The sequence below is a fragment of the Saimiri boliviensis genome, chromosome 8 (genome assembly GCF_048565385.1).
Source record: "Saimiri boliviensis isolate mSaiBol1 chromosome 8, mSaiBol1.pri, whole genome shotgun sequence".
In the NCBI taxonomy this organism is placed as follows: Eukaryota; Metazoa; Chordata; class Mammalia; order Primates; family Cebidae; genus Saimiri; species Saimiri boliviensis.
In genome coordinates this window covers 11,962,596-11,986,877 of record NC_133456.1, presented here as the reverse complement: position 1 = coordinate 11,986,877, position 24,282 = coordinate 11,962,596, and the positions used below count along the sequence as shown (strand labels likewise).

Here is a 24,282-nt window from a genome sequence, read left to right as displayed (position 1 = left end):
AGTTCAGGAGTTCAGGCTACAGTGAGCTGTGATTACACCACTGCGCTCCAGCCTTGACTCTACTTGTGCCCGTAATTCTCTCCTTTCTCTGTCATCTTCCCCTTTATCTCGCCCCAGCACAGGCTCTTCCCCATCTCTGAAGTAGTCCCACCAGGGTCTCAGTCTGCCCCCATCTCAATCCGGCCCTCACATTTCCATCTCCCTTGGATTGGTGACTTAGCTCTGATGGAGCCATTGCCAGCCCCTCATCAGACAGTCTTCTCTGGCCTTCTGTAGCAGCAGGATTGTCACTGCCCAGGTGTGCCCACAGACCTGCCCCCTGACCGCTTGCTTATATCTTCTCAGTTCCTCAGGTTTTAGAGCACATCAGAGAGCTGGTGTGAAGCCCAGGTGCACTGGCCGCACTCCAAGACACATGGGTGCTGTGGGTCTGGGCTGGGGCCTTAGGCCTCATTGTTGCCTGGGCTCCTTCGTGAGACCCTGACACGGACTCTGGAAACCACATTGTGGGGAGCAGGGCCCTCAGAAGGGTTTGTCTGTTTCCCGTGACCTCTGTTCCACCAGTCACACCGCCCCCTGCCCGCCCACCACCTTCTCCTTTGCAATGCAGATCAAATTTCTGTCTGCCTGCTTTCCACCGCCAGCTCTTTGGGACCCCCACGCACCTTGTACTCCACTTGTCTACTCCCCGCTGCCCTGCACGAGGCCTGCTTCTCCTCTAGTACTCCATGGAGACCCCACCACCCTCAGAAGCACGTACCCCCATTCTTGCTGCAACCGTTTCGTTGTCCCCGCAGCCCATCAGGGCATACCCAATCCTGGCCCTCCAGTCCCTTTGTCTGCCATGTTGGACCTAGACAAGACTGTGGCTTCCTCACTGTCCCATCCCCACTTGCCCTGCCTCCCCTTCTGTGTGGGGCAGCTTTCCAACACAGAATTCCAGTCACAACACCCTATTGCCTCAAACTTGCTTACAGGCTGAGGCAGGTGGATCACCTGAGATCAGGAGTTCAAGACCAGCCTGGCCAACATGGCAAAATCCCATCTCTACTAGAAATACAAAAATTAGCCATGTGTGGTGTAACATACCTGTAGTCCCAGCTACTTGGGAGGCTGAGGCAAGACAATCACTTGAACTTGGAAGGCAGAGGTTGCAGTGAGCCAAGATGGCGTCACTGCACTCCAGCCTGGGCGATAGAGCAAGAGTCCATCTCATAAAACAAAAAACTTGCTTACACACGTGCTGATCAGAGTTCTGGCCTGGATGGCAGTAATGCTCCCTCCAGGCTGAGTGCGTCTCTCTTGCTTGCCGAGGACTTGATTGCCCTGCTTGAGCCAGTGCTCATACGTCCTGAGATCCAGGTCTCAGCTGTGCTGTCATAGGCTGGGGAGGTCTTTCCTGATACCCAGGCCAGGCCATGCCCCCAAGACCCCACTGGTGAGAGGCACACACCCGTGTGCCTCCTGTAGGAGAAGATGCTGGACATCTACTGGCTGCTGCGAGTCTGCCTGCGGACCATTGAGCACGGCAATCGCACGGGATCTCTCTTTGCCTTCATGCCCGAGTTCTACCTGAGCGTGGCCATCAACAGCTATAGTGCTCTCAAGAATTACTTTGGCCCTGTGCACAGCATGGAGGAGCTCCCAGGTGACGGAACCGTTCAGGCTGGGGCAGAAGCAGAAAAGGGGTCTCTAGTGTAAGCCCTAGGAGCCCTGGTCTGAGACCTCTGTGGCTCAGCAACATACATCTGTGTGGGGGAGGGGTGGGAAGGGTAGGTGGAGCTTCCTCTGTGGTTCACCCTGCAGTAAACAAACGTTTGCACCCTGTCCTGGGACGCGCAGCCACAGAGCCAACAACTACCTGGTGAAGGAAAACAGGAAAGATGGAACACAGTGGGTGGAGACCCCTTGGCTTTCACTTCCTAGTGCTGTGAGCAACTGCCGTGGTCCAGCAGCCAGCTGGCCCTGCACCCTGACTCCCTGGCACTGGTCACGAAGTGTGGCAGTTGGTCAAGGGCAGAATGGTTTGTCTTGGTAAATCACAGCAGGGGGTGGGGCCCTGCTAGGGTCCACATATGAACCTAGGCTTCTTGCAGCCTGCTGATTCCAGGCTGGGCATGGCAGTGTATGTCTGGATCAGGCTGTGAGCTGTCAGGACCCTGGCCCGACCCCTGCCCAGCCCCAGGACTTGGTGCAGGCTTTGTCTTCCAAAGACAGAGCTATGAGTGCCCAGGGAGCTTTGACTGTTCATCAAGTGTGTGTGCTGAGGTGGGTTTGAGCCCAGGTCAGGGCTCCTGCCCGGACCTGTCCCCTCATAGTGAGCCTGTGCCTTAGCACCTCCACAGCCACCAATGAATGCCTTGCCCAATGTCCCCAGATGCTACCCTGGGTCCACGCTGGCCTTGGGAGCCAGCTCTAGAGCCTGCTACTCAAGCCCACCCAACCTGCCAAGGGACATGCCTGCCCCTGGAGCTCCTACTCCCAGCCAAGATGTCTCACTTCCCACCCTTGCAGGCTATGAAGAGACCCTGACGCGCCTGGCTGCCATTCTCGCCAAACACTTTGCAGACACACGCATCGTGGGCACTGGTGAGGGGCCTACAGAGGGTACAGGGGGAGGAGGACAGGATTGCACCTCTGGTCAGCTTTTTTCTATGAAAAATGTGGCCAGATGGGCATGAAGCATGGGGCCAGGGCTCATGCCAAGCCTTTACTGAGGCAAGGCCTGTCCCCATAGACATACGAGACTCACTGATGCAAGCCCTGGCCAGCTACGTGTGCTACCCACACTCCCTGCGGGCTGTGGAGCGAATCCCTGAGGAGCAGTGAGTAGGGCCTGGAGGGGCACACACCCTGCCTTCAAGCACTGTGCCCAGCCTCACCCTGTGTCTCTCCCCTCCCTGCCATCACAGGCGTATTGCCATGGTAAGGAACCTCCTGGCTCCCTATGAACAGCGACCCTGGGCCCAGACCAACTGGATCCTGGTGCGGCTCTGGAGGGTAAGCCTGACTCGAGGAGGTAGCTGAGGCTGGCTGGAGGGAGAGGGTGCCCTGTCCCCTTGATCCCTGCACTGCCCCCCTGTACCCCCCACAGGGCTGTGGCTTTGGGTACCGCTATACACGGCTGCCACATCTGCTGAAAACCAAACTTGAGGATGCCAATTTGCCCAGCCTCCAGAGTGAGTATCCAGGTTAGGCAAGTCCTGGGCAAGGCAGTGGGGGGGCCTTACCCATGTTTTCTCTCAGACTCTCCACTTCTTCCAGCCCCTGTCCTGTTCCCCTGCTGGGTCCCATATGCCCTACCTGTCCCCTGGGGTTTCCACTTTCCCTGCTTCCTTTCAGCCTAAGGATGCTTGGGGTGGGACTCCTCCCCCTTGCCCACAGTGCTACATGTGCCCTTTGGGCCCTGACACTCTGTGTGGGTCATGGTGAGAGGCGCACTGTCTTACTAGCCTGCTGCAGTGCATGCTGACTGAATACTCTGTCCCTTGCCCTCTAAGCTAGCTCCCTGACCTCCAGCCTTGTCCCAGCACCATGTCCTTCTGCTCCTTTTTCACTGTCTGCTGGTGCCAGATCCTGGCCTCGGCTTAGGCCCTGGACACCTGAGTCCAGTGGGAGCACCAATTGGCGGTTGGCTAGGTCCCCAGAGGGTATTCATGGGGCTTCCTGGAGGAAGGGACATTTAGTTGGGAGCAGAGGCTGTCCAGGTCTCCAGGGTCCAGCAACATCTCATGAGCCTGAGGACCTTCCCGTAGGCTTGGCCCTTGCAGAGTGCCCGCCACACACTGTCCTCACCCTTTTTGGTGGCATTTCTTGGCTCACATAGTGTGTTTCTGCTCTTGTGGGCAGTGTTTTGGTCTGAAGGATATCCCCAGAAAAGCTGAGTGTCTTGTGCTAAGTCACACAGCAAGTCCTTGGTCCTGCCTCCAGGGAGGAACTGAGCTGCAAGTGGAGAGCGACAGTGGGGCCAGGTCCGTCCTGCTGCTGCGGGAACTATTGATTTGCATCAAGCTGGTGGGGAGGTGTGCCAGGCCAGTTGCAGCTGAGGGCTCCGGTTACTGCTGCCTGCCAGCCCAGACTTGGTGCCCACCACCTCGGCCGTAAGCCAAGGCCAAGCCAAGGGCAGCAGAGGACAGTAGAGGACAGCAGGTTTGCAGCAGGGCTCAGAGTAGGCTCTTGGAGGAGCTGACCTTGGTGCCAATGGGGAAGTGTCTAAGCCGCCCTGTCTAGATCTGACACTTTCTGAAGGGTGTGTGGCCCAGAACTTGCTGGAGGTCAGGCTCTGGCTGTGTGGCTGCTCTGGGCCTGGGGTGGGTAGTGCAGTGTGGGGGCTGGAAACAGCTGCAGCCTGGGGCTTGCCTAGTAGAAGGAGGGGACAGATTTTGTCCTAACTACAAGGCAGCTGTCCCCTGTCTTCTGCTTTCATGACCTACGCATTCCTAGGGAGCCATCTTTCTGTCCTTATACCAAAGGCCCAATGGGCGAGGACGGAGGCAAACAGGCAGAGGCCACTGCAGTGGAGTCCCTGATGCTGCGGCCTCCCTGTCCCCCTGCAGAGCCCTGCCCCTCCACCCTGCTGCAGCGGCACATGGCAGACCTCCTGCAGCAGGGTCCTGATGTGGCACCCAGCTTCCTCAACAGCGTCCTCAACCAGCTCAACTGGGCCTTCTCCGAATTCATTGGCATGATCCAGGAGGTGGGCTGTGGTGGGGCCTCGTGGGTGGAAGTGGGCTGTGGTGAGGCCTTGTGATGGTGTAAGGGACAAGGCCTGGTCCTGGGCTAGAGCCAGGCACTGACCGCTGCATGCCCACATGTTGATGGCTCAGATCCAGCAGGCTGCTGAGCGCCTGGAGCGTAACTTTGTGGATAGCCGGCAGCTCAAGGTATGTGCCACCTGCTTTGACCTCTCGGTCAGCCTGCTGCGTGTCTTGGAGATGACCATCACACTGGTGCCTGAGATATTCCTCGACTGGACCCGGCCTACCTCTGAGATGCTGTTGCGGCGTCTTGCACAGGTGTGGCCATCTGGGCAACAAGGGTGGGACCCTGGGGATTCCCCATTGGTGATGTTCCCCATCCACCAACGGATTCCTGCCCCCCTCACAGCTGCTAAACCAGGTTCTGAACCGGGTGACAGCTGAGAGGAACCTGTTTGATCGTGTGGTCACCCTGCGGCTGCCTGGTGAGGACCTAGATGCCCTGCACCCCAACACACCACTTGGTTCCCCTGCTAGGAACAGTGATGCCTGATTCTGCATTGTCCCCAGACAGCCAGGCTCAGTACCCTGCAGCCTCGGCTCACCCTTCTGTAGGGAGGGCAGTGGGCAGGGCGGATGGTGTCAAGCCTGGAGCCCCTGCAGTGGGAGTATGTGGGTGGCTCATCTTCCTTCCTTCCCTTCCCCTCAGGCCTAGAGAGCGTGGACCACTACCCCATTCTGGTAGCAGTAACAGGCATCCTGGTGCAGCTCCTGGTGCGTGGCCCAGCTTCAGAGTGAGTGTTGGGGACTGTGGGCCCTGCTGGGAGCTGGGTGTGTCTGGTGAGGAGGGACTGGACAGGGCCTCCTGGCACCTCCTTTTCCTAATCTGGAAAACGGACCTCAGTATCAGGTTTTGAGGCAGAGGGAGCTCCTCTAAGTAGAAGAATCTGGGACCCCAGCAGGACAGGGTGCCCTGGCCCACAGAGCCACTGGCTTGTGGCCACAGTTCAGGCACCAGGCATGGGAGGCAGGACTCTGGAGGGTGTGCCATCCATAGTGGACAGGGTCAGGCTGCTGGGTGGAGAGCTGAACACACGCAGGACCACCTTTGTCTGCGAAGGCTCCAGCAATAAGCAAGTGCTGCCTTTATTAAGAAACTCTGGAGCAGTGGGGTCCAGGATGGCCATGAGGGCCCCCAGCTCAGCCCCCACACATGAGGAGCTCCCAGACCCCCTTCCCTGCCCCCCTGCAATGGGAGCAGTGAGAGGCATGTGAAGCCAGGGCACCGCCTCAGCCATTAGGCTGAAACCAGTGCCAGCCCTTAAGAGGCACCTGCCCTCAAGGGACATGGAGTTCCGGCTTGGCCCTCACAGCTTGGCCATGCTCGCCAGGCTTTTTGGGCGTTTTACTGCTGAAAAGAAGTGGCGCAGGCCATGATCCCCTTCACTGTGTCTTGTGAGCCCACAGAATGGGCTCTGCCTTCAGGACAACAGCTGGAGAGAGCCAGGCCAGAGAGAGCAGGGCCTCTGGCTGGGGCTTAGGCCAGGGCCCTCAGGAGTCTCTTAAGGAGCCTTTCCTGCCTAGTGCCTGTCCACTGGACTCTGCGTGCAGTTGCGAAGCTTTCAGGAGGTTGGGTGTTGGCAGATGGAGGGAGTCCCATTTCACCAGAGGGCGGGCTTGTTTCCTTCTGACTTGGGGTGTGGGTGGGATCTTCCTTCAGAGCTGCCTCCTTTTCCCTATGGGCCCACTGCCTCCCGCGACCTTGGGAAGGGGAGGTAGCCCTGCGTCAGCTCTTCAGCACCACTCAAGAGTTCCTTTGGCCCCTGAGGGTGGATAGGGGGCTCTGCTACAGGGGTTCTATCACATGGGCCTAGGTCTCTCAGCCTCACAGGGCATTTGGGCACTAGGAGGTCCCTGGAGAAGCAGGCACTAGCACACCTTGCAGGGCCTGGGGCCTTTGGGTCTTGTGCAGGGGCAGAGCAGAAGGCAGGTTAGGGACTGGAACCTCTCTCTCTACCAGTGAGTGAGAAGGCCCATTGTGGTTTGAGGCCCACACAAGAAGCCAGGGGGCCAGGCACAGCACTCCCCACCAGCATCTATCTGTTCTCTGGACCACAGCATGGAGCAGGGCGAGCAGCAAGAGGGTGGGGGCTTGGGCGGGGCTCTGGTGCAGTCTAGGTTGTCATGAAACCTTCGGAGCCTATGGAGCTTGCGGACTCAGAACTAGCCTTCAGCTGCAGGCCCCTAGGGTTGCAGATATCGAAGTCCTCGGCTACTGCCAGCTGCACTCGGCCATTGAGGCCCCTCCGGCCTGGCTCCAGAAAGACCACGTGCTTGTGGACGCTGGCCTTGCGGCTGGTTGCGTCTGGTGGTGTGGTGCTGAGCACTGAGGACTGTGCGCTCAGTTCATGGAGTGGGCTGGGTGTTCGGGGCCAGCAGCGGCAACAGCAGGTACGGCGGCAGCAGCGGCAGGGTGGGGCAAACAGGTAGAGCAGTACAAGCACCAGGCCCACGGCACAGCCCAGCAGCGTGGTGAAGCTTGTGTTGAAAGCCTCGGGCTCTGGGCGCGGGAAGTGCACGCTCACGTTGTACTCGTGCGTCTGGTTGTGATGCAGGAGGGGCCCAGTGGCCAAGCACACGAAGAGTCCTGCATGCTGCTCCTGCACGTTACCTATAGCCAAGCTGCCATCAGCCAGCACTGCGATGCTGCCATCGCGGGATCCTGGTGCCCTGAGCAGCTCCTGCTGCGGGGAAACCCAGGCAATGCGCATGGCCGGGACGCTGGTGTTGCAGTAAAGCCTCAGGGACCGACCCACCAGCGCGTGCAGGTGCTCTTCTGGCCGCTCTAGGCCAAGAGCTGAGGCCGACGAGCAGTTCTCAAAGACACGGCTGTGCTGGAAGAAGCGCACACGGGACGCGGGTACCTTGAAGGCTAAGCATGTGTACTCGCGCGCAAAGTCGCGTACGGCGCTCAGGCCCCGCTGGTGCCAGCGCTGTAGCAGTTGGTAGAAGCGGCAGTCGCAGGGCAATGGGTTGTTGTGCAAGTAGAGGCCGTTCTTGAGGAAAGCTGGCAGCGCGGCCAGCTCAGGTACGGAGATGTGTCCCAGTCGGTTGGAGGAGAGGTCCAGAGTAAGCAGGTGGGTGGCGCTCAGACCGTGCAAGTGGTCGAAAGAGAAGGAGGCGAGTTCGTTGCAGCCCAGGTAGAGATGGTTGAGTGCTCTCAGGCTGTGGAAGGCATGCTTGTCCAAGTGTACCAGGCGGTTATTGAACAGAAGCAGCTTCTCCAGCGCCCCCAGCCCGTCGAGATCGTGGCGGCCAAGCGACCGCAACGCGTTAGATGATAGATCCAGCAGTCTCAGGCTGCTGGCATTGGCGAAGACGCCGCGACCCAGCGCATCTAGTTCGTTATGGCCTAGGTGCAGGGCGCGAAGCTGTAAGAGGGGTGCCAACCATCCGGGTCGCAGGCGCTGGAGTGCGTTGTGGCTTAGGTCGAGGTCCGCAGTAGCGGCAGGGAACGCGGCCGGCACGTCCTGCAACCCTAGGCCAGTGCAGCTCAGCAAGTCAGCAGCGCAGACGCATTTGTAGGGGCAGTTGTGGGGCATACGGGGCGGGAAACCCTCGGAGTCTGGGGTGCTTGACCCAACGCGCAGCATGCAGAGCAGTGCGCCCAGCAGCACCAGCCAGGTCATGGCGGCGACCACCAGGGACAGGACAGATCAGCTCTGTGCAGGTCGCAATTCCAGGACTCACCTACTTCTGCTCTAGTGTGACGTGGGTAGCACCGGATGGCTCTTGCCGAGGAGGCACGGTGCGGGTTCTGCCCTGCCCGGCTGGCCGAGCGCCCGTGTTCCTGTTCCCAGGTCGTGAGACGGGGCCGGACTCCACTCCACGCTCCCTTTGGCTTCCCCAGCCCTCTCGGAGCGAGTTCCTGATCAGCTCCTAAATACTCCCTCTGGGGCGGGGCCCGGGCTCCTATTGGTTCCTGTTTCAGGAGGCGTGGCGGCGGTATCCCGTAGCGCCCAGGGGCCCCGCGTGACCGCCAGAGGGGGAGTGAGTCCAACCCCTAAGTCCCAGCCTGCCTTTGGCTCTCTGCCGCTCCTTTGTCCTCGAGGAGTAAAAGGGAGAGTCTAGAAGAATGTCTCCAAGCTGCTGTTAGTGTTTATTTGAAGTGATTTTGAAGGATTGATACATTATGGGGCAGGCGGACTCTATCTATCTGAAGATGGCACCCCTGAGCCCTCTTAAAGTAGTACCCCAGGCTGGGCACGGTGGTCCACGCCTGTAATCCCAGCACTTTGGGAGGCCGAGGTGGGTGGATCACCTGAGGTCATAAGTTCGAGACTAGCCTGGCCAACATGGAGAAACTCCATCTCTACTAAAAATACAAAAATTAGCTAGGCACGGTAGTGTGTGCCTGTAATCCCAGCTACTCGGGAGGCTGAGGCAGGAGAATCGCTTAAACCCGGAAGGCGGAGGTTGCAGTGAGCCGAGATTGCACCATTGCACTCCAGCCTGGGTGAGAGCGAGACTCCATCTCAAAAAAAAAAAAAAAAAAAAAAGTGGTAACCCAGATTGTGTGGCACTTTACTAGAATCCAGGACTTGGGGTTTCAGAAGCAGGGAGATGGAAAGATGTGGTGGGGGAGGTGATCATGCAAGAGCCATGGCACTCCTCATTGGCAATCCCAATAGAGACTTTTAGCCAGGCCCCAAGCCTTCTGACTGCCTTTGCACCCTCCCATACCTAGGAGAGACCGAGCCACATCAGTGCTCCTGGCAGATCCCTGCTTCCAGCTTCGTTCAATATGCTATCTCCTGGGACAACCAGAGCCCCCAGCACCTGGCACTACCCTGCCAGCCCCTGACCGGAAGCGCTTCTCCCTGCAGAGCTGTGAGTGGGGTAGTGGGGTGGGTTAGGGAGATCCAGGGCTGGATCAGGTCAGGAGCTTTAAGAACAGCAAAGTCTGGCCAGGCATAATGGCTCACACCTGTATCCAACCACTTTGGGAGGCCAAGGTGGGCTGATCACAAGGTCAGGAGACCAAGACCATCCTGACCAACCCTGGATGGTAAAACCCCCATCCATACTAAAAATATAAAAAATTATGCCAGGCACAGTGGCTCATGCCTGTAATCCCAACACTTTGGGAAGCCGAAGTGGGCGGATCACAAGGTCAGAAGTTTAAGACCAGCCTAACCAACATGGTGAAACCCTGTCTCTACTAAGAATACAAAAATTAGCTAGGCATGCTAGTGTGTGCCTGTAATCCCAGCTACTCAGGAGGCTAAGGCAGGAGAATCACTTGAACTTGGCAAGTAGAAGTTGCAGTGGCCAGGATCAGGCCACTGCATTCCAGCCTGGGTGACAGAGCAAGGCTCCATCTCAAAAAAAAAAAAAAAAAAAAAAAATAGCTGGGCATGGTGGCACATGCCTATAGTGCCAGCCACTTGGGAGGCTGACACAGGAGAATCGTTTGAACCTGGGAAGAGGAGGTTGCAGTGAGCCGAGATTGTGCCCCTGCACTCCAGCCTGGGGATACAGCAAGACAGCAAGACTATCTCAAAAAAAAAAAAAAAAAAAAAAAAGCAAAGTTCTAGGCTGGAAATATTCAAGAGGCACCACATCCTCAGCTACCTCTGGCTTGACACTACCTACCACTCCCAGATGCAGATTATATCAGTGCCGACGAACTGGCTCAGGTGGAACAGATGCTGGCACACCTGACCTCTGCATCTGCCCAGGCAGCAGCTGCCTCCCTGGTGAGTGGACCCACAGCACACAGGCCCAACCCACTTGAATGTGTGCACTTCTACATAGGCACAGCAGACATCCACATAGCTGGGCATCCAACTCCGGCCCACTCTTCACTTTCCTTCTTGCAGCCCACCAGTGAGGAGGACCTCTGCCCCATCTGCTATGCCCACCCCATCTCTGCTGTGTTCCAGCCCTGTGGCCACAAGTCCTGCAAGTAAGTGGGCCCCACAGCTTGGTGGTGGGGAGAGCAGTGTGTACATGCCATACAGTCCTCATCCCCTCCCTTGTTGTAGAGCCTGCATCAACCAACACCTGATGAACAACAAGGACTGCTTTTTCTGCAAAGCCACCATCGTGTCTGTAGAGGACTGGGAGAAGGCAGCCAGTACGAGCACTACCTCCTCAGCTGCTTAGCCCTCAGCCTGCACCATCCTGGGACCTCCACCCTTGAACCCAGAGCCAGGCTGGGCCCTATTTATGAGCTCCCTTTGCCCTTCTCCTGTACCCACCACCACCACCACATCCAACCTCCTTGCCCGCCTGTTTCATTGGTGAGAGCCCAGCCATGGCCCTAATTGTGCCTGAGCTTGACTTTCAGTCAGGGCCACAGTGAGCATTAAATTATTATTCCATACAGCCCTGGCCCTGGCCCTTCTTGAGGGAGTGGGGTTTGTTGGGTGTGCCTGGCAGAGATCCTGCCAGATGATGTCCACATGAGAAGGCAGGTGTCCAACAGCTTCAGCTTCATCCAATGCCCCTCAGACAAAAGTCCAGGGTCTTCCGATGTGTCAGGCCAGCACTCCCCTTGCCGATGGGAAAACCGGGGCTCGGCCAGCCCCGCTGTATCCCCTTACATGATGATACGAGGCTCTGGCACTGACTCGCCAATAGACTTGTGGGGTAGCACGCTGGCTCCGTTGAGGTAGAGCTCGTCATTAACTATGACGTCCTCACCCAGCACTGTCACATTCTCCATGCGAACCTCCAGGAGAGGATAGGCCCTGTCAGGGATGCGGGCACATTCCCCGCCCTTCTCCTGCCCTTCTCCCGCCCTTCTCCCGCCCCTCTCCCCACATAGCCCAGTCCACAGGCTTACCCACTGGCCCACGCGGCAGCGCCAGCCCACAATGCAGGACTCAAGCCAGGAGTGGGAGCGGATACGGGCATCCCGCAGCACCGTACACCGCCGGATACATACACCATCCTCCACCACCACACCAGGTCCTAGGCTTACGTTGGGGCCAATGCTGCAGTTCTGGCCGATGCGAGCACTTGGATCCTGAGAGTGGTGGGAGAAATAATACAAGTGGGCCACTTGTCGCCCAAGATTGGGAGGTTAATCATGGGCTGGGCAAGGGCCTCACCACCAGCACGTTGCCCACAATGCCAGGGCCTGAGCACAGCCGCTCAGGCTGCTTCTGCCTCAGTGACTGCAGGAAGAGGCACATGCCAGTGAGGAAGTCCTTGGGCTGCCCAATGTCCATCCAGAAGCCTGTAGGGAGGGATGTATCAGGGGCCTCAGCCCAGCCACAGACCACCCCCACCCTGTGGCCTCCCTACCTCACCCTGCAACTCCATGGCATATAGCTGCCCTTCCTTGGCCATAACAGGGAAGACCTCCTTCTCAATGGACGTAGGCTGCAGCTGTGGGAGTGGGCAGCTTGTGAGCAGGGTCATGGCAGTGATGGCCTGCCCCCACCCCAGCCCACCAACAGGTGTCTCCTACACACCTGGATGCGCTGCAGCACCGCAGGGCTCAGGATGTACATGCCTGCATTGATCTTATTGGACACAAACACCTGCGGCTTCTCCACGAACCGGTGAATGCGGCCTGTGTCAGCCTCACACACCACAACACCATACTTGGAGGGTTCCTCCACCTTGGTCACCTGAATGCAAGGAAGGGGACCTCGGACCTAGTCCAGTGCTCCTGAGCCTTGATATACATGCTGTCCCAGATCTCAGAGACTCTGCCCCAAGTGCTTCAAGATACATATTGAACAGCTCTGTACCCATAACATCCGAAGGCGAATGAAGGCTAGGGGGCAGAGGAGGCTGGGCATGGATGGTGAAAGTGTCAAGAGAAAAAAGACCTGGCGCCTTACCAGGATGGAGCCCTCCTGGCCATGGTGCCGGTGGAACTGCACCATGGCTTGGAAGGGGAAATCGCAGATCACATCACTGTTGAGGACGAAGAAAGGGTCTGCAGTCTCGGAGAGTAGGTCACGGGCCAGTGCCAGGGGCCCAGCTGGGGGAAGGGGACAGGTCACCTTGCTGGAGGTCTGAGTCCCTGATTCAGGCTCAGCAGGCCAATTCAGGCTGGGTCTTACCCTTTTCCTGGCCTTAAACCCTCCCCAAGGGACTTTTCTGTCTCTACTGACCTGTCCCCAAAGGCTCCTCTTCATGGGACATGGAGATTCGGATTCCCAGCTAGAAGGAAGAGGCCCCCCAAGTCAGGTTCTACCAGGATGGGACGTTGGGCGGGGACCGAGGGTAAGGGCCAAGAGTCCCTGCCTCACCCTCTGCTCCTGTGCCTTCATTTCCTTCTCCAGCACCTGCGACATGTAGCTCACGGCCAGGATCACGTGGTCCACGCCTGCCTGTCAGAACGAAGGCCGACAGGCGGGCTCAGCCAGAAGGTAGGGGTGCCCCTGACCCCTAGTCGCTGGCCATCCCTAGTCCCGCCAGATCCGAACGCGACTTCGATCCCAATTCAGGGTCTTACCGCGGCCAGCGCCTCCACTTGGTGCAGCAAGATGGGCTTATTGCAGAAGTCCACCAGTGGCTTCGGGGTGCTCAGCGTCAGCGGCCGTAGCCGCGTCCCATAGCCCCCCACTAAAATCAGGGCCTTCATTGCGCCTGCGGGCGTTGGAAGGGTGTGCCGGGCCCTGAGGTGCCTGCAGCCCGCCTGGCCGGCCCCTGCCGCGCACTCCCAACGCCGTGCCCGGCCCCGCGCCCTTGACCAACCCGCCTGACCAACTCTAGATCCACCTTGTCCGCCCGGTCGCCCTGACGCCGGATCCGGGGCCACCACAACCCGGAAGGCAACGCCAGACGGACGGCGGGTGGTCCCAAACTCAAGCCAGACCGGCGCGGGCAGTGACGCAACCCCCGCGGGCCAATCGGCTGCCGCATACGTGGCACGGCGGCTGGCGTCGGAGCGCTGGGGCGCGGCGCTGCGACAGACGTAGCCAATGAGCGCTCGAGCGCGCCAGGCTGCCATGGGGACCCAGGTCAGGACCCGCGGGTCAGCTGGCCATTGGCGGATCCAAAGGCGGAAATGGCGCCAAGGGCGAGGCCTTGTTCCCTGCTCCGCGTGGTCCAGCGGCCGCCGGACCCGCCCTGCCCCGCCCCGCCCAGCCCTAGGACCCGCCCATCGGCCTCAGCCCGGGTAAGGGAGACCAGGGAAGGCTCCCGGGCTAATTTTCACAAAGAGACAGACTCACTTCCGCCTCTAGCGGCTTTATTTTTGACATACACGACCTCAGACACAAGCGGGGCGGGTAGCGCTAGGTGTACAGAAAGGAGTGGGCTCGGCCCAAGCACCCCCTCCACCGCACGCAAGGTCCAGAAGAAACGCAGCTGCGGCGGCAGCCACAGGTAGTGTCCGAGCACAGGCCTCGGGCGGTGGGAACAGGCTTAGCTTCCGGGAAAGAGCAGCAGAGAGCGATTCCCAGAATGCGAGGGCTTACAGTTCCCCGAGAAGCAAAGAACCAGGTTCTTCCCAGGGTTCTCCATTTTTTTCCTCATTAAAATATTTTTCAAGTCAGCACAAACATAACCAAATTGTACAGCTTTAAAGTTCAAAGCAATATGCATCTAGGGAACGTGCATGTGGCCAGGAGTGAGCGGTGAGCAGCAGCTGCGGAACTAGCACAGGCGCCAAGCCCCTTGATGGGAATTCCCACGCCCATTGCACAGGCCCAGAGAGGGAGGGGGGGTGGGGTCCCTGGCAAGTTGCTACACTGGTCCCCTTCCTCATTTAAGCACCACCCGTCCCATCCCACCCTGAGGAACTGGTGTCAGCTTGGCCCAGGGAAGCACTATAGAGAGGGGTCACCTGAGCACCCCAACCCATGATCCACGTTGCACTTTGGTCCCAAGTTGGGGCTAAGGCGGCGGGGCCTGGCAGGGACAGAGCTCTCTGGCATGGGGTAGGGAGAAAGCAGTGGCAGACAGTATGCACACACACTTGCCCACTACTGTTAAATAACAGGGCTGGGTCTGCAGGTGTCCAAAGTGCTGAAAGGAGGAGTCCTGCTCTAGGGGAGGAGGAGCAAATCCCAGGCCTTTTCACTCTTTTTAATGCCAAGAAAATACTAATAATAAGTGGGTGCAGCTTTGCTCGCTGTGAGGCGCAGCAGAATGCCACAGCCTCTCCTCCCAGAATCTAGAAACCTGAGAGGCACAGGACATCTCCTGAAGGTCCCACACAGCTCTAGACCCTATGTCTTATCCTCCACCCTACCAGGGATGACTGTCTACACTAATCAAGGGCTGCTGCCCCCGTGGCTGAAGCCACAGAATGGTACATGAGAGAAGACCGTAATTTCTGAGCAGAAACAGGCAAGCTGTCCCTCCCAGCCCCAAAGAATGGGAACCTGCCCACTACTGGCACCAGGGCCGGGAGCTGGGAGAGATGGCATCCATCAAGGAGCCCTTAAGAAGCTGCATCTCTAAGGACCGGGAAACGAGTCCATCAGTTACCAAGGCCTATCACAGCTGGCAGGCTTTCCTTTAATGCCAAACAAGAACCTGCCTAAATTGACAATCAACAGTGGCCCTAGGCTCCGAGGAGAGGGTGCTAAGGCCAGCAATGGCTGAAATAGGTATCATCTCCTGGCCATCTGTGTTAGAAGCAGCAGGTCTGTGCCATTAAGGGCTGGCAGCCAAAATGACTAAAACCATAAGAAAGGAAGGGCCACCCCTCTAGCCTTCACTGCCCCACTGTGAGTGTGGACGGCCATATTCTAGGCCCACAGAAAGGGTGCTAGGTCAATGGGGAAACAACACCTACAATTTATTCTATCAGGTCTTTATAAAAAAGGCAACAGCTGCGGAGGAAGGGCACGGAGCAAAAGCTCACCTCGGAAACGGGAGAGTGAGCGTTCTGCTGAGGAAAGCATGAAGGAATGAATATACACTAATGAGCAAGGCTACACCCCAGGGAAGGATCCCAAGGGACAAGTGCTGGCAGGTGGACACATGGACAAACTGATGGACCCAGAACTGATCAAAGCTCTCATTAGCAGAATGTGGGCACCAGCACCCAGGGCCCATACCATGTCCCCGTGAGCAAAAAAACTTAAAAAGTTCTCCCTCTAGGCCCAGGGCCAAGAGCGCCTCACAAAGGGCTGCTGCCTTGAGCTTGGCCTGGGCAAATGAGACCCTGAGCGGACCACAGTCCCTAAGCCCCTGGGAGGAGCAGCCTGTCCAGCAGCAGCACAGCTGCCGAAACTTGAGGAGAAAGACTCCCACCCATAGCACAAGAACTGCAAATACTGTCTGGGCCACAGCCACCAGAGGCCCTGAGACCTGCTGGGACACTGACTCTCCCCCACTTCAGTGGGGCAGGAGGGAGTGGCCTTCTTAGGCAAGGGAATTGGGAGAGGCTGGCTGTTTCAGGAATAGGACAGGTGCCTGGGGAACCCAAGGCCTGCCCTTGGCCCTAAGTTGGTCTCAGCCCAGCTTCATTAATCTAGCCCCATGCTAAGGTCAGACCCAAGGATGGGTCCAGGTTTGTGCAGTCAGCCCTGTGATGCCCTGAGGGCACTTATTAAAGAGCTAGCTGACACCCACAACGTTAAGACTGCAAAGCCCCCAAGAAATGGGCACACAAACCCCTCCACTTCTGGGGAACAAGGGAAGAGGGGGCATGGAAGGGCCCTGCACTAGCCCAGGATTTTACCCTACAATCAGTAGGGCCCTGCAGCCACAGCTCTCAGAGATATAAACAGAAACCAATGTCCAAGGGCACCCTGTCCCTGTTGCCAAGCCCACCTGGGGCACCTCTTCCTTCCTAAGGCAGCCTGGACACAGCAGTCAAGAGCCACAAAGCTAAGGAGCCTGGCTAAGAGGATGTGTGTTCTGCCCTCCTTCACTTTATATATATGGATTCCAGGCTATAGCTACAAACAGTTTACATCAAAGAGAAATATAACCCTTTAAAAGCAAGTCTGTGTCCTCACGGTGAGTTCAGAGCAATGGTCCCTGCCTGCGGGTGGAGTGGAAGGGGTTCTGGGGGCCCAGAACAGGGCCTACTGGTTCTCGTCCCGCATCTGTTCCATGATGCTGATGAGGTTCTCCAGGCCAAACACGTAGCCTCTGTCTGGCCCATCATGCACGGTGGGGTCATCCCGGAAGCCCTTGAATGTGCTGTGTGCAAAGTCAATCATGCGGACATCCACCTTGGGCTGAGAGGAGGGACCCGCCTCGGGGCTGGTGTTACTGGGGCTGGTGCTGGGGCCACAGGATGACGCCACCTCAGGGAGCACCATGTCCAGGTGCTTGAGACGAATCTCAGCCCGGCGGTCCAGGCAGGACTCAGCCCGGAACTCCTTGCCATCATAGATGACAAGCAGCGAACTGGAGTAGAAACGGTAGGAGGCCTGACGCTCCAGCACAGCTTTCAGTCCCCGCAGTTTGCTCAGGATAGGTTCAAACAGGTCACGTCGCAGGTCCAGGCCATTGTGCAGATATTGATAGAGGGCATTGCGGAAGCCTTCGATGGAGAGCCCACGGCCATAGTACTTGTTCCTGCAGAGGTAATGCCCTGTGTCCAACTGGTACACCTGAAACCCCAGGAGACAGAGTAAGTACCAGGGAAGTCTGAAGAGCTCACAGTGCCCTGGGCAAGCACAGTCTGGAAGGCACTTTGACCAACCTGAGCTTTTCTGCTCACCTATCTAAGTGGAACCAGGCAGGCCAAATTCAAACTGGGTTTTCCCATTGCAGAGCCAAGAGAAAGCAATACCAGGCCTATGGGTTCCCTGCCACCAGCTTTGGAGCCCTCCTCCAACATCAGAACATCCTGTTGACAGGCAAGAATCTTACTTGTCCCAGTGTCGAGGCAGCAGACTCTCACAGTGGTCCTGCACCTGAGGCCCAGATCAAGGTCAACAGGTAAGGACAGAGGGCTCAGGAGGACACACTTGGCATAGATGGCAGGCAGGTATGAGCACAACCCCAATCATGCAAGTGGCAGCACCTAGGCTCTGAGCAGAGGCAACTCACCTGCATGCCACAGACCCTGACACCCAGTGTGGCTGATGTGCTCTGCTCACACTTCCGCATCTGCCGGGCTGCCTTCTCAGCTGATGCATCATCGCCATGCTGCCGCGTGCCCATCTTCAGATCCAACACACAGGGGTACTTGAAGTGGTGTACCACATTCTCAAGCAGGAGGAACTCTGGGTCATGGTCAAGGAGAATGACAAGCACACTCACCATCACCCCCAGCCAGGAAAGTACAACCCAGTTATTCTATAAAAGGGGCTTTTACCTAATGCAATACGTGCTTGTCTCAGAAACTCTCAAATGTGGGTTTCACACCACTGGCTTATTATTTCTCAACCAAAAACAACTGTAGTAAAATATACGTAAAATTTACCACTTTAACCATTTTGTAAGTGTACAATTCAGTGGCACTAATTATATTTACTTTGTTGTATAACCATCACAACCATCTAGCTCTAGAACTTTTTCATCATCCCAAAATGAAACTCTGTACCCATTAAATGGCAATGAAACAGTAACTCATTTCCCTCTTCCCAGTCCCTGGGAACCTCTAGTCTACTTTCTGTCTCTATAAATTTATCTTTCCTAGGCATCTGATATAAATGGAATCATACAGTATTTGTCATTTTGTGTCTGGCTTATTTCACTTAGCAAAATGTTTTCAAGATTCACGTATGTTGTAAGCATGGATCAGAATTTCATTCCATTTTCTGGCTAATTTTCCATTACATGTATATACCACATCTGGTTTTTGGGTTTTTTTTGGGGGTGGGGGGTTCATTTGTTTTTTAACCTAGGCTCTAAGGCATTTTTATATTTATTTAGAGACGGAAGTTTCATTCTTGTTGCCCAGGCTAGAGTGCAATGGCACAATCGCGGCTCACTGCAACCTCTGCCTTCCGGGTTCAAGTGATTCTCCTGCCTCAGCCTCCCAACTAGCTAGGTTCACAGACATGAGCCACTATGCCTGGCTCATTTTGTATTTTTAGTAGAGAGGGGGTTTCTCCATGTTGGTCAAACTGGTCTCGAACTCCTGACCTCAGGTGATCCACCTGCCTCGGCCTCCCAAAGTGTTGGGATTACAGGCGTGAGCCATCGTGCCCTGCCTTTTTTTTAAAGAAATGCACTCTTGCTCTGTTGCCCAGACTGGAGTACAGTGGCTGGATCCAGAGGTCACTGCAGTACTGGACCACTGGGCTCAAGAGAACCTCCCACCCTCAGCCTCTGGAACAGCTAGGACTACAGGCATGCCTAATTTACCTTTTTTTTTTTTGAGACGGAGTCTTGTTCTGTTGCCCAGGCTGGAGTGCAGTGGCACAATCTCAGCTCATTGCAACCTCTGCCTCCTGGGTTCAAGTCATTCTCCTGCCAGTTTCCCAAGCAGCTGGGATTACAGGTGCCCCCCACCACTCGCAGCTAATTTTTGTGTTTTTTTTGTTTTGTTTTGTTTTTGAGACGGAGTTTCGCTCGTTACCTAGGCTGGAGTGCAATGGCGCAATCTCAGCTCACCGCAACCTCCGCCTCCTGGGTTCAGGCAATTCTCCTGCCTCAACCTCCTGAGTAGCTGGGATTACAGGCACATGCCACCATGCCCAGCTAATTTTTTGTATTTTTTAGTAGAGACGGGGTTTCACCATGTTGATCAGGATGGTCTCGATCTCTTGACCTCGTGATCCACCCACCTCAGCCTTCCAAAATGCTGGGATTACAGGCATGAGCCATTGCGCCTGGCCTAATTTTTGTGTTTTTAGTAGAGATGGGGTTTCACCATGTTGGCCAGGCTGTTCTTCAACTCCTAACCCCAGGTGATCCACCCACCTCAGCCTCTCAAAGTGCTGGGATTACGTGTGAGCCACCGTGCCCAGCTCCCTACCCAATTTTAATTTTTTTTTTTTTTTTTTAAGAGACAGGGTCTCAGTATGTTGTCCAGGCTGGTCTCAATCTCCTGGCCTCAAGTGATTCTCCCACCTTGGCCTTCAAAAGTGCTGCGATAACAGATGTGGGCCACCATGCCCGGCCTATGTTATCTTTAGATCTATATGTTATCTTTAGATCTATCTTGCAGGCAGTATGTTGCCCAGGCTGGAGTGCAGTAGCACGATTTCAGCTCACTGCAACCTCCGCCTCCCAGGTTCAAGTGATCCTCCTGCCTAAGTCTCCCAAGTAGCTGGGACTACAGGCACATGCCACCACACCTGACTAAGCTTTTTTTTTTTTTTTGAGACGGAGTTTCGCTCTTGTTGCCCAGGCTGGAGTGCAATGGCGCGATCTTGGCTCACTGCAACCTCCGCCTCCTGGGTTCAGGCAATTCTCCTGCCTCAGCCTCCTGAGTAGCTGGGATCACAGGCACACGCCACCATGCCCAGCTAATTTTTAGTATTTTTAGTAGAGATGGGGTTTCACCATGTTGACCAGGATGGTCTCGATCTCTTGACCTCGTGATCCACCCGCCTCGGCCTCCCAAAGTGCTGGGATTACAGGCTTGAGCCACCGCGCCCGGCAACTTTTTGTATTTTTAGGAGAAACAAGGATTCACCAAGTTGGTCTCAAACTTCTGACCTCAAGTGACCCACCCGCCTTGGCCTCCCAAAGTGCTGTGATTACATGCATGAGCCACCATGCCCAACCTGGATTTACATTTCTGTATTGCCATTTCTCACTAAATTTGAAACCAGTGAATTATATATATATATTCATTCAGTGGCATTAAGTATATTTACACATATAACATATGTAAATTATATTTAAATTGTATAAATTAAAAACATTTTATATAATATATATTAAAATATACATGTAAACATAAATTTATCCTTTTTTTTTTTTTTTTGGAGACGGAGTTTCACTCTTGTTACCCAGGCTGGAGTGCAATGGCGCGATCTCGGCTCACTGCAACCTCCGCCTCCTGGGTTCAGGCAATTCTCCTGCCTCAGCCTCCTGAGTAGCTGGGATTACAGGCACACGCCACCATGCCAAGCTAATTTTTTGTATTTTTAGTAGAGACGGGGTTTCACCATGTTGACCAGGATGGTCTCGATCTCTTGACCTCGTGATCCACCCGCCTCGGCCTCCCAAAGTGCTGGGATTACAGGCTTGAGCCACCGCGCCCGGCAAATTTATCCTTTAATAGTGTTAGATGTATATATTTATATATGTAATATAAATTTATACGTTATATATGCAATAATTTATCCCTTAATAGTTCTAGAACCTTCAGCTCAAAATGATCTATGGTCCTAATTCCCTGTCACTTACATACATGTCTTCCTTCCAATATATCCCATTTACAACAATCTTATCTTTGAACTTTTGTATAAAGGTACAGACTTATCATGTCTACCAAAAGTCACTAGGTCTCACAGCCCAGGCCTCAAATCCACCTCTGGGTGCTAGAGAGCAGTAGTACCTGCTACGTCTTAGAGGACAGACACTCAGCATCACTGTGATGATGAACATTTCAACATCTCCTAATTCTTTTAAAAGTAACTTTTAAATTTGGCCTGAATCAATTCTGTTGCCTGCTATTACCTATAAACAAGTGAGTATAAAATATGAAGGAGGCTGCAGAAATATCTCAACAGCCTAGAAGCATGGACTCTGGAATCCTGCCTTGACCATTCACTAGCTCTGGGCCCAACACTTAATCCTCCCATTTTTTCATTTCCTTGTCTATAACATGGGAATGATGACAGTTCCTTCCTCAAGATTGCCGTGAAAATTAACTAATTATGTACAAAAGGTTCAGCATGTTTCCCCTCAGTTTCTTAGAATAATTAGTTTTCTTTGTCTACTACTTCAAAACACTAACAATTATAAGAATTCCCATTCTAGGCTGGGTGTGGTGGCTCATGCTTGTAATCCCAGCACTTTGAGAGGCCAAGGCAGGCAGATCACTTGAGCTCAAGAGTTCAAGACTAGCTTGGCACGGTGAAATCCTGTCTCTACTAAAAATACAAAACTTGGCTGGGCGTGGTGGCACACGCATGTAATCCCAGCTACTGAGGAGGCTGAGGCATAGAATCTCTTGAACCCAGGAGGCAGAGGTCACAGTGAGCCAAGATCACGCCACTGCCCTCTGGCCTGGGCAACAGAGTGAGACTCCATCTCAAAAAAAAAAAAAAAAAAAGAATTCCCATGCCATAATACTTCTTTATCTTTTTTTTTTTTTTTTTTTTTTTTGGAGACAGGGTCTTGCTGTGTCGCCTAGGCTAGAAGCTAGAAGGCAGTGGTGCAATCATGACTCACTGCAGCCTTGACTTCCTCGGCTAAAGCAATCCTGCCACCTCAGAGCTGCAACTACAAACACACACTACCACATCCAGCTAATTTTTTTATTTTTTGTAGAGATGAGGTCTCACTACATTGCCCAGGCTGGTCTTAAACACCTCAAGTGATCCTCCTGTCTCCACCTCCCAAAGTTCTCAGATTACAGGTATAAGCCACTATGCCCAGCTATCTTTAACATTTTAAATATATTTTATGGTGTTTATCATCAGATAAAAATCTCACCAAACATATCACTTTTAAACTATTAATCTCTTGGGAGGGGAGAACTACATATGTGCACACAAGCACACACATGGGCACATATACAGATCTCTGATTGTGAACATGATCAATATAGTACTACTAGCCACACTAGTCACATGTGATTATTTAAATTTTAATTAACTAAAATAAAATTTAAATTACCTGCTTAGTCACAGTAGCCACATTTTAGCCACTCAGTGTGGCCAATGGCTACCATACTGAAAAGCACAGATACAGAATTATAAAAAGTTCTATCAGACAATACTGTTTTAGATTGCCAAGTTTTAAGCTTCAGCCTTACCAAATCCAAAAGGCAGGAAAAAAACAGGTTGATCAAAGTAAAAGAAGGAAGAGGAGTCTATTACAAAGGGAGATGGAAACAAAGAGGGACCCCAGACAAAGACCTCAGCCACGGGCAGAATGGTGACCCAATACATGACCCATGGACCCAGTAGACACTCCTGAAGGAGGGGCAACGAGGATACTGTAGAGCTTTCGGTCCTTGGACTCAGAGCGCATGCGGCTCAGCTGCTGCTTGTGACAGCGCAGGCTCCAGGGGTTGTGGCTGATCTTCTCAGAACTCAAGCCACTGTTGCCATCTAGCATCTGGAAAGGGACATCTGAGTGGCTGTGCAGCTCCACCTTCGGACTCTTTGCCTCCTGTGAGCTAAGAAGGAAGAACATACACATCACTAGGAAACTCGGGCATGTCCTCCTCTAGGGTCTCACTACGCAGGATAGGGAGGCCTGAATCAGGCCTCCCACAATGACAGACCCACAAACCCTGCTAATTGGTTGCATAAGGGTCCCATGAGCCAATAAAAATGAGTAAATCTTACGAGTAGTCTTCTTCCTATGTCTTTTAAAACTATCTGAAAAATAATGTTTTTTGTCAAATTATGTGGTGAAAATTACTTCACATCCATTAGGACGGCAACTATCAAAGAAGAAAGTGGAACAAGTGTCCAGTATGTGAAGAAACTAGAATTCTCGTACACTGCTAGCGGGACTGTAAAATGATGCAGCCATAGTTTAGTAGTTTCTCAAAAATCTAAACACAGAACTTCCATTCCAAGGTATATACCCAAAAGAAATGACAAGGGTTCAAACAGACACTTTACATCGACCTTCACAGCAGCATTACTCACAATAAACCAAAGGTAAAAACAACCAAGCATCCATCAACAGATGAATGGATAAACAGAATGTGGGATATACATACAATGGAGTATTATTCAGCAATAAAAGGAATGAAATTCCTATACATGCTACAACATACATGAACTTGAAAACATTTTGCCAAGTGAAATAAGCCAGACACAAAAGCATAAATATTGTATGACTCTAAGCATGTGAGGTAACTGCAAATCCGTTAAGACAGAAACTAGAAAAGTGGTTGCCAAGGGCTGGGGGAAGAAGGAATGGGGAGTTAGTTGCAAACAATGTTAATGTACTTACTGCTACTGAACAGTGCCCAGCTGAGGAAGGAAATTTTATTTCTAAAATAAGCCAAGGTCAGGCACGATGGCTCACACCTGTAATCACAACATTTTGGGAAGCTAAGGTGGGAGGATCGCTTGAGCCCAGGAGTTCAAGACCAGCCTGGGCAACATGGCAAAACCTCATTTCAACAAAAATTTAAAAAATTAGCTGGGCCTGGTGGCATGTACCTGTAGTACCAGCCAGCTAGCTACTTGAGAGGCTAAGGTGGGAGGATCACCTGAGCCCAGGTTGTTGAGGATGCAGTGAGCCGTGATCCTGCCACTGCACCCCAGCCTGGACAACAGAGAGAAAACCTGTCTCAAAAATAAATAAATAATAAAATAAAACCACAAAGGAGTTTTCGTGAGAAAGCAACTTCAACTGAAAATACTGGAACTTTACCAACAATTTCATTATGCCCAAACTAAAAATCTTTGCTTGGAGTAACCAACGATACTGTTTTATCATACTGAAAAGCCAAGAAAACCACACTACTGGTGAAGTGAAGTCATGTGCCCTGCAAATTACAGAGCAAGTCTGCAGCTCAAAGCAGAAGTATAACATTAATTTCTTTTTTTTTTTT

General features: G+C 54.0%; 4 protein-coding genes across 21 annotated transcripts in view; 1 reads left to right on the top strand and 3 right to left on the bottom strand.

Annotated features, from left to right (window-relative positions):
• RNF123 (ring finger protein 123) overlaps window positions 1–11,087 on the top strand; it is a 34,325-nt gene extending 23,238 nt beyond the window's left edge. For 8 of the 10 annotated variants that reach the window (XM_074403840.1, XM_074403838.1, XM_074403837.1 and 5 more), the window contains 12 exons: window positions 1,471–1,648; window positions 2,515–2,589; window positions 2,738–2,825; window positions 2,913–3,000; window positions 3,095–3,179; window positions 4,557–4,696; window positions 4,827–5,015; window positions 5,107–5,182; window positions 5,407–5,491; window positions 9,445–9,587; window positions 10,362–10,665; window positions 10,745–11,087. In XM_074403840.1, the coding sequence (XP_074259941.1) occupies window positions 1,471–1,648; window positions 2,515–2,589; window positions 2,738–2,825; window positions 2,913–3,000; window positions 3,095–3,179; window positions 4,557–4,696; window positions 4,827–5,015; window positions 5,107–5,182; window positions 5,407–5,491; window positions 9,445–9,587; window positions 10,362–10,665; window positions 10,745–10,865 (1,572 nt within the window). In that variant the 3' untranslated portion in view covers window positions 10,866–11,087. Of the gene's footprint in view, window positions 1–1,470; window positions 1,649–2,514; window positions 2,590–2,737; window positions 2,826–2,912; window positions 3,001–3,094; window positions 3,180–4,556; window positions 4,697–4,826; window positions 5,016–5,106; window positions 5,183–5,406; window positions 5,492–9,444; window positions 9,588–10,361; window positions 10,670–10,744 lie in introns of those variants that run through there. The other 2 variants (XM_039477502.2, XM_074403843.1) reach the window with 2 other exon arrangements.
• On the bottom strand, window positions 5,763–8,742 carry AMIGO3 (adhesion molecule with Ig like domain 3). The gene has a single exon (XM_003936658.4). It carries the CDS (start codon window positions 8,384–8,386, stop codon window positions 6,872–6,874), a length of 1,515 nt encoding a protein of 504 aa, XP_003936707.3. The 5' UTR covers window positions 8,387–8,742; the 3' UTR covers window positions 5,763–6,871.
• Window positions 8,834–13,559, bottom strand: GMPPB (GDP-mannose pyrophosphorylase B). Of its 2 annotated transcripts, XM_003936656.4 has the most exons (9): window positions 13,177–13,558; window positions 12,971–13,051; window positions 12,833–12,881; window positions 12,557–12,699; window positions 12,182–12,340; window positions 12,017–12,095; window positions 11,816–11,943; window positions 11,548–11,730; window positions 8,834–11,433 (listed from the first exon to the last, which is right to left on the bottom strand). In XM_003936656.4, the coding sequence occupies exons 1-9, from the start codon at window positions 13,303–13,305 to the stop codon at window positions 11,302–11,304; spliced, it is 1,083 nt and encodes a 360-aa protein (XP_003936705.1). In that variant the 5' UTR covers window positions 13,306–13,558; the 3' UTR covers window positions 8,834–11,301. The 2 variants fall into 2 exon arrangements, with proteins under 2 accessions (XP_003936705.1, XP_010345461.1); XM_010347159.3 differs by having other exon boundaries at window positions 8,834–11,730; window positions 13,177–13,559.
• A 338-nt stretch (window positions 13,560–13,897) lies between these two features.
• The window catches only part of IP6K1 (inositol hexakisphosphate kinase 1), a 60,453-nt gene continuing 50,068 nt past the window's right edge, over window positions 13,898–24,282 (bottom strand). For all 8 annotated transcript variants that reach the window (XM_074403834.1, XM_039477504.2, XM_039477506.2 and 5 more), the window contains 3 exons: window positions 22,703–22,884; window positions 17,685–17,860; window positions 13,898–17,242 (listed from right to left, as the gene is read on the bottom strand). In XM_074403834.1, coding sequence (XP_074259935.1) covers window positions 16,709–17,242; window positions 17,685–17,860; window positions 22,703–22,884 — 892 coding nt within the window. In that variant the 3' untranslated portion in view covers window positions 13,898–16,708. The remainder of the gene's footprint in view (window positions 17,243–17,684; window positions 17,861–22,702; window positions 22,885–24,282) is intronic.

What these genes read in the sequence shown, in the direction of transcription:
- AMIGO3 (XM_003936658.4), bottom strand. Translation starts at nt 8,386, where the DNA reads ATGACCTGGCTGGTGCTGCTGGGCGCACTGCTCTGCATGCTGCGCGTT.
- GMPPB (XM_010347159.3), bottom strand. Translation starts at nt 13,305, where the DNA reads ATGAAGGCCCTGATTTTAGTGGGGGGCTATGGGACGCGGCTACGGCCG. An exon ending in AGAGGAGCCTTTGGGGACAG is followed by an intron (nt 12,700 to 12,832) that starts GTCAGTAGAGAC and finishes CCCTTCCCCCAG; the next exon opens with CTGGGCCCCTGGCACTGGCC. An exon ending in GCCAGGAGGGCTCCATCCTG is followed by an intron (nt 12,341 to 12,556) that starts GTAAGGCGCCAG and finishes CCTTGCATTCAG; the next exon opens with GTGACCAAGGTGGAGGAACC.